At 34.1% G+C, this 16719-nt stretch overlaps 2 protein-coding genes across 2 annotated transcripts; both read right to left on the bottom strand.

Moving 5' to 3' along the window:
- Window positions 1–5180: 5180 nt before the first annotated feature.
- LOC132736398 (uncharacterized) lies at window positions 5181–10458 on the bottom strand. Its single transcript, XM_060723524.1, has 3 exons — window positions 10181–10458; window positions 7696–8165; window positions 5181–5437 (listed from the first exon to the last, which is right to left on the bottom strand). The coding sequence occupies exons 2-3, from the start codon at window positions 8093–8095 to the stop codon at window positions 5181–5183; spliced, it is 657 nt and encodes a 218-aa protein (XP_060579507.1). The 5' UTR covers window positions 8096–8165; window positions 10181–10458.
- Window positions 9395–10003, bottom strand: LOC132736397 (uncharacterized). The gene has a single exon (XM_060723523.1). It carries the CDS (start codon window positions 10001–10003, stop codon window positions 9395–9397), a length of 609 nt encoding a protein of 202 aa, XP_060579506.1.
- Window positions 10459–16719: the final 6261 nt, after the last annotated feature.

Raw genomic sequence — 16719 nt, 5'->3', positions numbered from 1 at the left:
AGTTGTTTTTTATCACTAACTCAACTTCGTCGGTTCACCTGTACATGAAAAATGCCATTTATTTGGACATAAAGTACACATAATCCATTTGTCAGTGTCAACCTTTGCCCCCATGGCTGTACCTTTTACCTGTTTATAATATTGATTATTAAATGAAAAAATATTATTTTGTAAAATTATTTCAAGGCCATTTAATATAAAGCTCTTATCAAAACGAGATGTAATTAATTCTGGGTACTTATTTAACCAAAATGAAATGGCTTCTAAACCTAGTTTATGGGGTATATTTGTGTACAAACTAACTATGTCAAATGAAACTAAAGTTGTACTTTCTTCAACTTTCTCTGGTATGATATTCAGAAAATCAATATCATCTCTCAAGTAACTTTTCACTTTTCCCACAATAGGTTTTAATAAATTTTCAAGAAAAGAACTTAAATGGCTAGTTTCACATTGAGGACCAGCAACTATAGGTCTAAATGTTAAGTCTTCCGGATTAAGTATTTCAATATATTCAGAGGATTTTGATTTGCATATTTCTGGAATAATCTTACTTTTATGAATTTTAGGAAGTCCGTAAAATGTACTTGGTTTTGTTATAAACAGGTAAAAGGTACAGCCATGGGGACAAAGGTTGCTCCAACATATGCAACACTTGTACTAGGTTATTTAGAAGAAAAATTGTATTCAGAAATTATCAAACAGAAAGGTGAAGATTTTGCTAATTATATTCAATGTAACTGGACAAGATTTTTGGATGATTGTTTTATATTTTGGCAAAGATCTCTAACGGATTTATTATATTTTGAAAAAATACTTAATTCACTTCATAAAGATATACAATTTAAGAAACAACAAAGTACAGACAGACGTCCGTTTTTAGATGTAATGGTTATTAAGAAACGAACATATATAGTCACTGATGTATATTTTAAAAGTACCGATTCTAAACAATATCTAAATTTTAAATCGTGTCATCCAAAACACATTAAAACAAATATCCCGTTTTCGCTAGCAAGGAGAATATGCTCGATTGTATCGGATAAGGAAATACTAAAGATTAGACTTAAGGAACTCGCCATCACTTTAATTAAAAGAAAATTTCCAATTCAACTTATAAAAACTGGTATTAAAAAAGCTTTGGAGATTCCTCGAACCACCTTACTTCAAGTTAAAGAGCAATCAAAAAACAAAATTCTTCCATATATTTCAACATGTAACCCGAAAATCAGAGAATTGTTTGGCATAATTAAAACAAACATGGAAATTCTGACACATGATGAAAAAATGAAAAAGATAATAAGCAACACCAACATAATAAAATGCAAAAGACAATTACCAAATTTAAAAAGCATTTTAATAAGTTCAGAATTTAAAGACAACAATATAATACCCTGTGTTAAAAAATGCAACGAACAGAGGTGTGGCCTCTGTGATTATTTAATAGAAGGATATTCTTTAAAACTTCAGGATAAAATATTTCATACAAAAGAAAATATGGACTGTACTGTTGAAAATGTTTTATATGTTTTAGTTTGCAACGGCTGCAAAGAATTTTACATAGGCCAAACAGGCGACAAACTCAGAAACAGAAAAACTGTTCATGCTCAGCAGATAAGAGACCCATCAACAAGACAATTACCTTTAAGTGAACATTTAGATAAATGCTCTAAAAAAGACCCGAAATTTTGTATTTTCCCATTTTATAAATTTCACAGTAAAAACGTTTCAGCTAGGTTATGTAAAGAACGCTATTTTATTGATGTTTCTAATCCAAAACTTAATACTATATTATGACGTTACTATTTTTAGATTATGCGTACACATGTGTACACTAAAACGTCGTTACTATGCGACGACGTCATATTTGCCCTGATGATCATAAGAGAAACCGGTTGGCAAATAATTAAATAAGTTAACTCATGGACTGTGTTTTTTGTTTTATATATATATATATATATTTATGTGCATCTGTTTATAGAGAAGCACTGACCCTGTGGACTGTGTATGGGGAAATTCATAAGCAAAATCATGATTGATTGAAAACGGGCAAATTTATTTTGCCGAAAACAACATAATTACATACATATAAAATAATTTTCCCATATCTGGGTGAACAAATACCGCCAAAACGGGCAAATTTATTTTGCCGAAAACAACATAATTACATACATATAAAATAATTTTCCCATATCTGGGTGAACAAATACCGCCTAACAATAATATACATAAACAACAACAACAATAACATACTTATCTAAGTTAATGAAGGAACAGTAATCTGTCAAAAATTATTTTAAGACTCTAGTTAATAAAGGAACAGCATAACTGTCAAAAATTATTTTAAAATTAATACAAAACATCGTTTCAAAATTAATATTGACTATTGGTAACCCTTGAGAAAAACATAGCGGAGGAGGAAAACGGGAGGTGGGGGAAAAATTAAAGCAGAGCAAAAATGTGCGTGTTTTTCCCCTTCAAAAATTTTTCCAAAAAGGGCCGATCCCGTTGATTGTTTGGTTTTTGAGGCACGTGGTTAAGGGTCCTCAGTTTGGCTGAAAATATACATTGGAGTATTTTGATTTATAGTTTAACCCTACATTAAAGAGCTTTTGTTTTCTGATTGTTAAACATACAAAAAATTTTTATCTATCTAAAAAAATTTATGGCTCTTTTTTATGGGAAGCCGATTGGACGTGTATGGGGAAATTTAAAAAAAATCATGATTGATTTGAAACGGGCAATTTATTTTGCCAAAAAAACAAAATTACTACATATAAATTTTTCAAAAATCGGGTGAACAAATACCCCCAATAAAGCCCGGAAACTGTTGGACTGGTGCCCCCGATAACGGGGAAAAAGATAAAAATTTTTTATAAGTCCCCATCCCTTAAAAATAAGAGTGCATATAAAAATTGACTTTGAAAAAAATTTAAATATCGAAAACCTTTTTAAAACCCCGGGGGTATGAAATTTGAAAAAAATAAAAATTCTAACAGGAATACTCTTCGCTGCCCCAAACCCGAGCAAGTTTAAAGAAAAGGATAAAACTGGAGAAAAGGCAATGACATTTTAAAAATTCAAGAAAAACACTAGCTCGCTCTCGAAGTCAGTGAAATTAAGTTTATATGAACATAATAAAATTTCAAAATGTGACAAATGGCTCACTGCCTCAGACAGTCGAGTGAAATAAGGTACTATATCAAGAACATACTAAAATTACCAAACAGAAGACAATTTGCTCACTGCCTCAGACAGTTGAGTGAAAATAAGTATCATAATATGAACATAATAAAATTTCAAACATGTGACAAATAGCTCGCTGCCTCAGACAGTCGAGTGAAATAAGGCACTATATCATGAACATAATCAAATTACCAAATATGAGACATTTTGTTCGCTGCCTCGGACAGTCAAGTAAAAATAAGTATCAAAAGATGTACATAATGCAAATTTCAAACATGTGACAAATAGCTCACTGCCTCAGACAGTCGAGTGAAATAAGGCACTATATCATGAACATAATAAAATTACAAAACCTGAGACAATTTGCTCGCTGCCTCAGACAGTCGAGTGGAAGTAAGTATTATATAATGAACAACAATGTGACAAATAGCTCACTGCCTCAAAGACATCGAGTGAAAATCAGGCAAAATAAAATACAACCAAACATGAGACCAATTTTGTAATAATGTAACATCAATAAAATTTAAATATGTGACAAATAGCTCGCTGTTTCAAGACGTCTAAGTTAAAATAAGGCAATTAATCCATAAATTACTGAAACTGAACCGTTTGCTCGCTGCCTCAGACAGTTCGAGTGAAACTAGCTTTATATCGGCAATAAGAAAAATTAAAGACGTGACAATTTAGGGCTCGCTGCCTCTGTAGTCCGTAGTTAAAATAAGTCGTAAAGTGACATTCCTTAATCTATACGAGAGAAGTTTTAGATATCTATTTTGCCTTAATAATTAAATATAATCATGCGACAATTTTATTCAAAGCATGTGCTCCAAGTCTTCACTGCCTCAGACAGTTGAGGGAATTGCAGCTTATCATAAAGATCATACATGGAGCTCCACTCCTTAATAAAATTATGTATAGTAAGATGTATAAATATATATAATGCTCTAGTAATGACACATGAAATTGTAACACTTATGTAGTATGTAGATGCCTATACCGTCATTGAGTATGAAAATATCACCGCGTAAAACCCGGTTGTACTACAATAACAATCTAAAATGTATATTGTACAATAAACTTTGCTGCCTCAGACAGTCAACAATATTATCAAGTGTACAATAAGGATAGAGTGGACTATGCATAGGCCCTAGCCATACTTTTAATTTGACAATTAGTATTGAACTTGTCTGTACCCAAAGTGAAATCCTTGAATTTGTTACAAAGGACCTTATTTGATTGGTCCCTTAGAAAGGCTGGGCCGCAGATATTTTGGTATATGCTTGTGAAGACCAACGGCCTAACTGTTGGATTTGTGTATTAGAGAAATTCAGGTCATGTGCTAAGGTTGCCCTCCGATTCGAAAAGAGGTGAGATGTATATTTGGTAGGATCTAGTCGCTTTCTACTAGACAGCGTTTTAGCATACGCCTAAAGAAAGATGCTGTACCGGGTGACCACGTACTAAAGCGGAATAACGGGCCATTACACGAGGAGATCTGACTGACATAATTAAGCTAATGTGCGTACAGGACAAAGTTGTCTGTGTTTTGACCTACTCAGCACAAATTTTTGGCTGTCTGGCCTTTTGAATGCTTAAAATGAGTGAGATGGATGGAGGCACTATTGAGCCGAGACTTATCATATTGAAAAATGAACATTTCAAGTTTAACAATATTGGCCTTTTCCCGTTTTGGTGACTGAAATTTCTCCAAGACGAAGCAAGGCATAGAAAGCCACCAGGTACAATCGTTTTCAGTAGGAGCTTGGTAAATGGATTTGCAGTAATTTTGCTCAAAGATTGGATTAATGACCTAAGCAAAGGAATAGTGAAACCGTGACGTTTGTCCGAGACCCTTAGTTTTTCCTAATACTGTATAACAGTTTCTTAATAATGAAAATGCCTTAGAAGGATTTCTTAACCTGTGAAGACGATGAAGTATAGGACAAAGCTGATATCCAAGTTGATATAGTCGGCCGGTTTAAAGGCCGGGCCTATCAGTGGCATACTGCAATGAACTGTGCCATTTTATAAGTTGGAATAGGAAGAAGGGAGCCTTTGAACTTAGTGTAGTAAGTATTATGAAAACGGCTATACTGTTTGAAAGCATTTCGGTAACTGTTTCTTGTGGACGGTGCCAGGGATTTTAATAGTATGTGTAAGACCGAAGAGTTCAGTGAAGAAGCAGCAACTGTTCTGGTATTTTGGTAGGTTGGTCGTCCATTTGTGGTGCCAAAAGGCGGAACTGTTTGACCTGTAAACGTGAAAGGAGATCTGGTAAAACATTATCCTTTCCTGGTATATGTTTAGCCTGTATCAAAATATTATGTTGCATGCATGTTAAAACTAAGCGCCGAACTAACTTCATAACAACAGAATCTTTGCAAGATTGTTTTGTTGATAATATGAACTACAGCATAATTATCTGAGTGTAAGATAATACATTTGTTTTTTAAAATTGTACCCCAGATTTCCAATGCTAAAACTATAGGAAAAAGTTCTTTAAATGTGATGTGGAATGATGTCATATGGTTTGGCCATTCCCCATAAAACCAACTATTGTTAAAAATAGCTCCATATCCAAGTGACCCAGCAGCATCAGTGTGTAAATGTAATGAGGGACTTGATAACCACCGTTGTTTAAGAAGGACATTTTTGCCATTAAAATGTTGGGTAAACAAAAACCAAGCTTTGAGATCCCGCCGACTATCGGCTGACAAAGTTATCCTATGTGTAGGTTTTGAAACTTTTACTGTTAAATTGATTAAACGCCGTAAGAAACAACGGCCTGGTATGACTACTGAACAGCAAAAATTTCAGAAGACCAATTAAAGATTGTAAATCCTTAAGTGTTATTTTTTTTACGACCTGTATGATATAATAATAGAGACCTTAACTTAGATAGCTTATCTTGGGGAAGACGAGCCTCCATAGTTATGGAGTCAAGTTCTAAGCCCATGAATACGATGACTCGACGGGCTGACTCGGTTTTCTCTTGTTTTATTGGGACACCCATGACTTTACAGAGGTTAAGAAATTGATCTAGATGACCTTGACAAGCCTTAAAATCATGACCAAAGAAAGAAAAATCGTCCAATATGTGGACAATGTGAGGAATTTTTAACTTGTTGGTAGCAATCCATTGAAGAGAAGTGCTAAAAGCTTCGAAAATGGAACATGAACTAGATGACCCCATCGGGAGGCATGTATCATAGTAATATTTACCTTGAAAGCTAAACCCTAAAAGCTCATGATCCGAGGTATTAACCTGAAAGCATTGTGAATATCAGTCTTTGCAAAGAAACAACCAGGGCCATATTTTAACAGAGTTGCTACCGCATCATCAAAAGAGGCATATTTAACCGTAGCTAGGTTTGGGTCTATGTGGTCGTTTATTGATGAACCTTTTGGATGGCTTAAATGGTGAATAAGACGAAAGTCGCCGACAGTTTTCTTTGGAACTAAGCCAATTGGGCTGATATGGAAATTAGGAAAAGGCCTTTCATGAAAAGGACCTTTAATGCGTTTTGCGTAGATTTCTGCTTGAAGCTTTTGTAAAACCACATCGGGAAGTTCTGAACAGGACTTTAGATTGGAGCATGATGTAGATTGACGAGGACCAATGTAACCTAGCTTAAAACCTATTGTGAAACCATTAATTAAGTATTTCCGGTTTGGGTAACCTTGCAAGTATGTAGACAAAACAGAAACCTTAACTGGTGTAGTAACCTGGCCAACCTTATTTTTTGGGAATACGGTTGACTGTGGGAGTGTTTTGAGATTTTGTGGCCTGACTAAAGGAGGGACTGGAGGTAATGGCCTGGTCTTTATTAGTAAATGAGCATTGGCCGGCGTAGTGGGCCCCCCTACAGAATCCACAGACATGAGGCCTGGAGCATCGGGGTTCCCGACATAAACCTCGTCTGTTGAAGGTCCAGCAGGTATTTTCAAGGAATTTAGAGGGTTTCCTGTAACTATAACCGGATTTGAATTGCCTACTGGACCCTGTACGAAAGGGCCGATTACTCTGAAATGACCCATTATGATGGGGTGCCAGTTGAGAGGTTGCCATGACCCAGAATTCTGTGTGAATCCTGTCCCATGGCATTAGCTCCCTTTCGCGAAACATGCGAAATTGGTTGTCATAGAATGACCATCCCAAACCTTGACGCCGACGGGCCAAATCTCTCACTATTTCCCCATATTTCATTAATTGAGGCATTTCATGGGGAAAAGTTGCAGCATAAATGGCTGAAAACCTTAAAAAGGCTGTTGTCCATGTTTCAATGGACTGGATTTTTCTGGAAGATGAATTAGGTACCAAACTTAAATGGTTATTAGCATTTAATGTTAAAGAATAATTTTCAGCTTGGGGCAAGGCCATGTTTGGCAAAAGGCGAGAGAAGTCCACAAACTTGTTAGTTTGGATTTTTTTAATGACCGACTTTGGTATGGAATGCGAAATGGGGGTGGAGACTGGTTCGACAAATTGTGTCATTTCTAGAGCATTACCTGTAATGTAATTTGAATGGGACGATATTATGTCCCTGAAATTTATAAAGCCTTCGTCATTATCACTCTCTTCCTCGTCTGAGGATGTTGACTTTTCTGAGGTTGAGGTTTCTTCATCCTCCGATACCTGCAGGACTTGAATGTCATTTTCCTCCTGATTGAAATTAGAAGATGGCGACTGATGAGGGACTGTACCCCTTTTCCTCTTCTGGTGTGATCTGCTTACAGCCTGTTTGTTTTTATGAGTTATATCACCTCCCCCTGCTAGTTGGGCAGCTTGCTGTGTTGAGCTTTGACTGGATTTTTTTACCCCTGAGTGACTTTTGATCATTTTTGGTCTTTTTCCTGCGAGTTTGCCCATTGTTTTCCAAATGAGCCGTCGTCGGACTCTGTACATCATCTTTATTACTATTAGAACAGCATGGCATATTACAATGGCTCACTGTGGCCGAACGTTTATTGCGTTTCATCTGAAAGAAAAAAGCCAGAGTAAACCAACACTATTTTTTCTGGTTATATCCTGTAGAAAATATTATTTTTCATCAGACAAACAAAATAATAAATAAATTCAAATAATCTGGAACATCAGACATAGTCTGGAAACAGTAAAATACTGCGTCATCAGAAAAAATTCTGGAAACAATAGATAAATATAAATACATCAGAACATAGTCTGGAACATCAGAACATAGTCTGGAGAATCATTACTAAATGTTGTAGCCCCAGAATAAAATCTGGAACATAAAAACATAGTCTGGAACATCAGAACGTAGTCTGGAACATCAGAACGTAGTCTGGAACATCAGAAAATAGTCTGGAACATCAGAACATAGTCTGGAACATCAGAACATAGTCTGGAACATCAGAACATAGTCTGGCAATTGATATATAAGCATGGTAACATCAGAACATAGTCTGGAACTTCACAGTCTAGACTGGAAAATCGAGCATGTTATTTCCGGAAATTAATTGACTGCCCTTCCTTGTCGAGACGTGGTATTTGTTTAATAATTTACTAATTGAGACCTTACAGACTGATTAAGAAGTGCTTCAGATGAAAACCTTCAGAAAGTTGTACTCTAATTTAAAAGGCCGTGAGTAAATATAATATAATGGCTAAAAGTATATTTGGCTAAAAGCCAAAAAAAAATTAAATTGAGCTTGAAAAGCAAATGTTGAAACACCAACCCAAAACTGACCTTTAGGTAAAAGGCCTATTTTTGTATTATACACATTATAATATATATCTAATATGTTAACAAGCTTGACCTTGAATTGAGTACTAAATATTGATGCGGTTAAATTTGTTAAGTGTTCAAAACTTGTACATATTAGAACATTTTTCCCGGATATGAACATATCCAGATATACACAAGTTTATACAATAATACTGTATGTAAATGGAAAATGACTACCCAAAAAGCTGTATACCGCTTGTTCTGTAACAATATGAATTATATCAAACAGTTATATACCAATCTGTATATCTATTAATTAGTTATAAAAGCATAGATCACACAGGTATCGCCTTATTAAAGGTGACTGTATGCATATAAACAAATTTGTAAAATCTTGTAAACTTTAAACTTGTCATTCAGCTTGTGAAAATAGATGGAAAAATGAGTTCATCCAAGTGACTTGGACGACCCCTACAAGCATAAACTTCTAGAACAGAAAAATGAAATGGAATACATATCTTTCATATCTCTAGACCATTATTTAAAGTGGCAACCACTGCAGCACGGATGTTAGAGTACAGCTTCTTTTGACCCATGACGGACAAATGTACCCCATCTAATGCAAAGACCTGAGACTGCGCTTCTGGAGACCAAAATCCCTTTAAACGCCAGAAAGTGGCACGGCCATGGGGCAATGCTTGAATGTTCGTTGACAAGATGTAATTTGTCTCATCTACACGATTATTAAACCATGTTGTATCAACGTGATGATGTGTTGACTGTGAAGGCCGTCTGTGTAATATTTGGCAGCAGATCACCCTTTTTACGTTTCCCAAGAAAAGTAAACTATCAATTAAGTCTAATATTGCTGCGGAAACACTGACATGGTCAACATCCGGTTGACATAAATCATTTGTCCCAATCAAAAGTACAACAATATCTGGAGCGAAATCCGTAATGTCCGTAAAATTCCTCCGGAGTGTTTCCACCTTAGCTCCTGAATAACCCGAATATTGTACCAACGGGAGCGAAGTTAAGTTTAAGTTAAAATGAAGATGTGGTTCATTCCGTAGAAAAGATTTCAGACGGGAAACAAAGGAATGACCAAATATCTGGATCGATGCCGCCATATTGAATCAGGCACTGTTATATCACAAAGGCACTGTTATCACACAAAGCCTCAAAGGATGACGTCACTCGTTGTGCACAATGAAAATACAAACTCATCCAATTTCCTAAATTAAGAACATCCGTGTTGCAGCGATTTTATATGCAAAAGTTAAAGAAGGATGAATGTAACGTTTTACCGTTAACTTCCAGACGTAACAATGTGTGAAAACTTGTAAATTTAAAATTATAGCAGAGCAGATGTAGCGTGCTTTTCCCTTCTAAAATTTTTTCCAGAAAGGCCGATGCCGTTGATTGATTGGTTGTTAGAGAGCACGTGACGTTAAGGGTGCTCTCAGATTGGCCAATGCCAAATATACATTGAGAGTCAGTTTGATTTACTAGTTTAACCTACATTAAGAGTCGGTTTGATTTACTGATTGTTCAACAATGACATAAAATATTTTATCTATCTATAAAATACATATATGTATGTATGTATTATGTCTTTGAAGTGTTGGGATTTTAATGTCTAAACATATATGTTTAATGACCCTCAAGTGTTGGACATCCCAATCCTTGAGGGTCATTAAAGAAATATCTTGCCTAGACGTTAAAATCCCAACACTTGAGAGACATAATACATATATCATGTCTATACCGGTATGTTGAAATCCAACATTTGAGAGACATAATAGTTAATTATATAATATTAATATATAATATATCTTGTCTATTTGTTGAAATCCCAACACTTGAGGGACATTATAGAAATATCTTGTCTAGACGTTAAAATCCCGACACTTGAGAGACATAATACATATATCTTGTCTATATGTTGAAATCCCAACACTTGAGGGTCATTATAGAAATATCTTGTTTAGGCGTTAAAATCCCAACACTTGAGAGACATAATACATATATCTTGTTTATATGTTGAAATCCCAACACTTGAGGGTCTTTATAGAAATATCATGTCTATATGTTTAAATCTCAACACTTGAGAGATATAATACATATATCTTTTTTATATGTTGAAATCCCAACACTTGAGAGAGATAATACATATATCATGTCTATATGTTGAAATCCCAACACTTGAGGGTCATTATAGAAATATTTTGTCTACACATTAAAATCCCAACACTTTAGAGACATAATACATATATCTTGTCTATTTGTTGAAATCCCAACAATTGGGAAACATTATAGAAATATCTTGTCTACACATTAAAATCCCAATACTTAAGAGACAAAATACATATATCATGTTTAAATGTTCATATCCCAACACTTGAGGGACATTATAAAAATATCTTGTCTAGACGTTAAAATCCCAGGACTTGATAGACATAATACATATATCATGTGTATGTGTTGAAATCCCAACACTTGAGTGACATAATACATATATCTTGTTTATATGTTGAAATCCCAACACTTGAGGGTCATTATAGAAATATCATGTTTAGACGTTAAAATCCCAACAGTTGAGAGACATAATACATATATCTTGTTTATATGTTGAAATCCCAACACTTGAGGGACATTATAGAAATATCTTGTCTGGACGTTAAAATCCCAAGACTTGAGAGACATAATACATATATCTTGTTTACATGTTGAAATCCCAACACTTGTGGGACATTATAGAAATGTCATGTCTAGATGTTAAAATCCCAACATTTGAGACTAATTATAATTATATCTTGTCTTCATGTTGAAATCCCAACACTTGAGGGTCATTATAGAAATATCTTGTCTACACATTAAAATCCCAACACTTGAGAGACATAATACATATATCATGTCTACTGTATATGTTGAAATTCCAACACTTGAGGGACATTATAGAAATATCTTGTCTAGACGTTAAAATCCCAAGACTTGATAGACGTAATACATATATCATGTGTATGTGTTGAAATCCCAACACTTGAGAGATATAATACATATATCTTGTCTGCATGTTGAAATCCCAACACTTCAGAGACCTCATACATACATCGTGTCAATATGTTTAAATCTTAACACTTGAGAGACATAATACATATATCTGGTCTACATGTTGAAATCCCAACATTTGAGGGTCATTATAGAAATATCATGTCTAGATGTTAAAATCCCAACACTTGAGAGACATATTACATATATCTTGTGTCTGTGTTGAAATCTCAACATTTGAGAGTCATAATACATATATCTGGCCTATATGTTGAAATCCACTTTCAAGAGAACACTAAATGAGTCATTATACACGTCTTGACAAGACATATATGCTTGTTCAGCAAAATAAAATGTAAACATATGTAAGTATTTAATTATATTTCGTTTGTAATATATCATTTACAACTGTATCGCCATTGTTATTTTACTTTATGTTTTTTTTGTCTGTTTACTTTCTTTATCGTCCGCGGGTGTCCTATATATGCACGTAAGAATAGTTTTAGATGAAGACGTAAGAAGTCTAACTACCCTTACCATTTATTGCAATATTTATACAAAGAAAGTTATTTTTGAAGGATAATGGAGTAACAAACATGAATTATCATATAAAATATAAATATATCTATAATAAAACGTAATAAAAGTGACATAAAATTCAATCTTTTTTTTTAATTCTTTCAAAGCACTATTAACTTAATTTATCAGATTTCCATTATCACGGAATCTTATTGTACATTAAAACACGTGCCATTATATCCAATTTGATTATTATCCAAATTAACCATCTGCTATTTATATCGTCCGTGTTTCGCTCTTTCTCTATAATTATTGTGAGCGTTTAGACTGTGCCATTGTATACACTCAAGTGTTGGGATATTTTGTTCCTGAAGTGTTAAGATATAGCCAATGTGGTCCAGCAACTTATGGATATTAATAGTAACTGAGGCCCGTCAACGTGTTACAATGAAGTGATTTGTACGAGATGAATAAATGACGAGAGTGATAAGTAGAGTATGGTTATGAAATATTCTAAAAAAGAAAAAATGACCTGTGACATAGTGTTTCACGACAGCAGCGGGATAATTATTACGAGATGCTTTAAGCCACATGAGAGGTTAATTCACACATGAATACAGAATCCGAACGGTTTTAATTTGTGTAATTGAACCGTTCGTCCGTCCGTCTGTCCGGGCGAACATCCTATTCCGTCCATGATCTTAGTTAAAAAAAGAAGAAAATCCCATAAATCGACTTATTCATGTGGTACCCTTCGCTGTACAGTGCATTTATGCTCCTTTTGTTCTTCAGTTACACCAGGATTGGTGTTTCATAATTTGCATCAATTCGCTCCTTCTCACAGCTTTATCATATTATCCTTTATAAGTCTTCTTCAAATGGTTCATACTTCCCACTATCTGTAATAAAATTATTTGATTTTCTGCACGTTGACTTAAATAGAATACGATCACATGCGTACGCTATTAACATGATATTTGGCATACTTAACACCGTTTTTCTTTCTTCCCGATGTCCAAAATGGCCGATTAATACATAAACTCATTACAAATAAGCAAAAATAAATAACTAGAAACAAAGTTTTCTTCCGGTGACGATGAAAGCACATTAGCAATGCTGTCGAGATCCTGGTACATGCATATTATCCTGATGTGGGTGACTGGTCTCGTGTTCTCTCCTGGCATGCCCGGCATTCGGAAGACGGCACTCCATAGCATCTATCTGCATTGCCACTTCTCTTCCAGATTGCCGGAACTGAAAGGAATGATATTTAAAGACGTTTAATTCACATGTTGATTTGTAACAAGACAGCAAACACTTTCTAATTTAAAGTAAAAGGGTAAACCTATTTGAGAAGCAGGATTTTAATTTTATTGCGAAAATTTCAGATTTAAAGATTTTGTTGTTGTTTTTTTGTTTTTAAGCTTATTCAAATATTGTACCTTATGACTATTTTGAATAGTTTCCACTCACATCTTCCTTATTTTGGACAGTTTGATGTGTGTTTTTCCGACTTTGTATCTCTAAGACTGCTACTATATAAGGTAAAGAGCGCTTGCATCTGCGGCAATTCATCAAGATTCGATTTACTTTTGATACATTTTATCGACAAACATTTGTGTAACGTTGCACAAACGTGAATTTCTTGCAAAGATTTTTGCTATACATGTATGATAATTTATTGTACAATTTTATGGTACAAAAAGATAATATTAATTTATGAAGTATGGTCATACTTATTCACAATAAGATTTCAAGTATACCACATCAAAATACATGTAAATGTAAAAATATGGAGGTATTCTTATAAGACATATACAAAGGGCAATAAATCAATCAGAACGATAAGTTGCATATTTAACGGCTTTGATTTAAGGCTCTCTGTCCCCTACACCCACTCCCACCCCGACACCATACACGTTAGCTCATATACGCCGTAAACAGCTTAATTTGACCAGTTCCAAAGACCATATTCTGTATGGTCCTGGAGGAATTATCAGGTAAAAAACCAACTCGGCCCTATACCAAACCGGCACGGGTAAAAGTAGCCCTTATACAAGTTTCGGGAGGAACGTCAGCTAAAAATCGGCTAAGAATTTTGAAATGAGTAGGTCATATCTAAGAAGTCTGTGGACGGGTGAAGTTGGACAGTAGAAATTGACCAAGTCCAGTATTTACGAGGTTTATAAATATTTAATATCATCTAAATATACAATGTATACAATCTATCTATGAAAATATGCTATTGTTCATTGCCTCACGTAAGTAACTGTTCAAAGTAAAATGAAACACTTAAGTATATCTTGAATATGTCGAGAATCTGTAACTGTATTGAATAAATCCACCTGATTCAAATAATTTTCTGACATGTTTTAGCCATAGATCTTGAAACGTGACCTGCAAGTAGCCATGCTATGTCATTAAGCTTTATTCCTCGAGATACATCAGTAACTGTGTTTTTTTCATTCTGTCTGAAAAAAGTGGCCACATATATATATTATATCTCATGCAGGGCCTTTTGGAATTTGTGGCCACACTCCGGTAAGCACTCCGTAGTACTGATCATGAATCCTTATAAATAAAGAATTTTTCTTACTCGAGCAAAAAGACGATTTTTTACAATAATTGTTTGGTTTGGAGTTAAAAATCAGGGACATTTGTTTATATCGACAATTTGTTAATTTGTATGCAGGAATTGCACCGGAACTGGTCAAACAGCTTTGATTATGGATTTCAATCAGGTGGGATTTTTTCTTTTATTTTTACACCTGCACTTCAATTATCTTAAAACTTTCTGAAAACTACTTGAATTTATCATTTTTATATTTGCATAGGCTATTCCTTTGCTTGAGACTTAATTAGCGACCGTTTGACCATTTAACTGTCGATCATTTTAACGTACGGAAACTTTATCGGCAACACTGTTGTTAGATTTAATAGTCAGTAAACATCTTTCAGTTCTTCAAGAAATCATTAAAATATATATTCTGTTACTTATCTCAATCAAAACTTTTGCAACTAAATGATTATGCGCGATCTATGTCAGTTTTATTTTCATTCGTTGACCCGCATTGATTGACCTGTCATTTATGAATACATTATAGCACTCATTTAAATATTCACTCCCCTTTTGATTTTACGAGAATTAATAGCAATAGCACAGACGGTTAAGTGATTGCCTACTCTCCTGCGCATCGGTCGAATGTTCCACTATCGCTCACTTCTTACCTCTGCTAAAATTGTAGGTTCAGACCGATATTTTTATTTTTAGACAGGAAAATCCGTGTAGCTTACTTTTATGGTGTGGTGTCCAAGGGGCATACTAATCGACGGTCTCCACAAAATCGACGGTCTTTGACGGTCTCCAAAGACCGTCGAAGACCGTCGATTGATTAGTAGGTTATAACACAAATCGACGGTCTCGCGATGAATTGATAAGAATAATTTAGAAATAATTAATAATAGGTCAATTTTTTACGACGATACTTTATTTATGTCAATATTTAAGGATATTAGTGGGGGAAGAAATGATTAGATAAAAAGGGAAAAATATAAAAAATATGGGGAAATAAGGATATTGATATGCAGCAAATTAGATAAACAAATTAACAATGAAATATATTGAAATAACAAGGTCTTATATTTTTATTTAGATCTATATTATTATTATTATTATTATTATTAGTAGTAGTAGTAGTAGTAGTAGTAGCAGTAGCAGTAGCAGTAGCAGTAGCAGTAGCAGTAGCAGTAGCAGTAGCAGTAGCAGTAGTAGTAGTCATTGGAGTAGACGGTTGATTAGCAGGTTACTATACTAATCGACGGTCTCGTGATTATACATTAATTTAATGGATATTATATAGTAATTAATTAATTTAGCCGGTCAATAAGCAAATTCTCTAAGATGATAATTTATTGATTTCAGTATTTTTTTTCTATAATTTGTAAAATAGCAAATACGATTTAAAAATGAATAAGATAAATAATTTACATGCCATTTTTAAAAAAAAAAAAATATTTTTTTTTTTAAGACAATGAAATATATTGGAATATAAAATGCTATTAAATTTATTAATAAATATTAATGTCTAATATTTTTATTTATATCATTAGTAAAAGTAGTAATTAGTATCAGTAGTATAATTTCGATGTTTTAGCTTAAAAAATACATGTACATACATAAATTTGTGAGTTTATGCACATTTGTATATATTCTAAAGACATTCGAAGACCGTCAATGGGGAGAGGCCGTCGATTTGTAGTTTATAGATATCGACGG

The sequence above is a fragment of the Ruditapes philippinarum genome, unplaced genomic scaffold, assembly GCF_026571515.1.
Source record: "Ruditapes philippinarum isolate M1 unplaced genomic scaffold, ASM2657151v2 ctg5649_1_1_1_1, whole genome shotgun sequence".
Lineage (NCBI taxonomy): Eukaryota > Metazoa > Mollusca > Bivalvia > Venerida > Veneridae > Ruditapes > Ruditapes philippinarum.
This window is presented reverse-complemented; position numbering and strand designations above follow the sequence as displayed.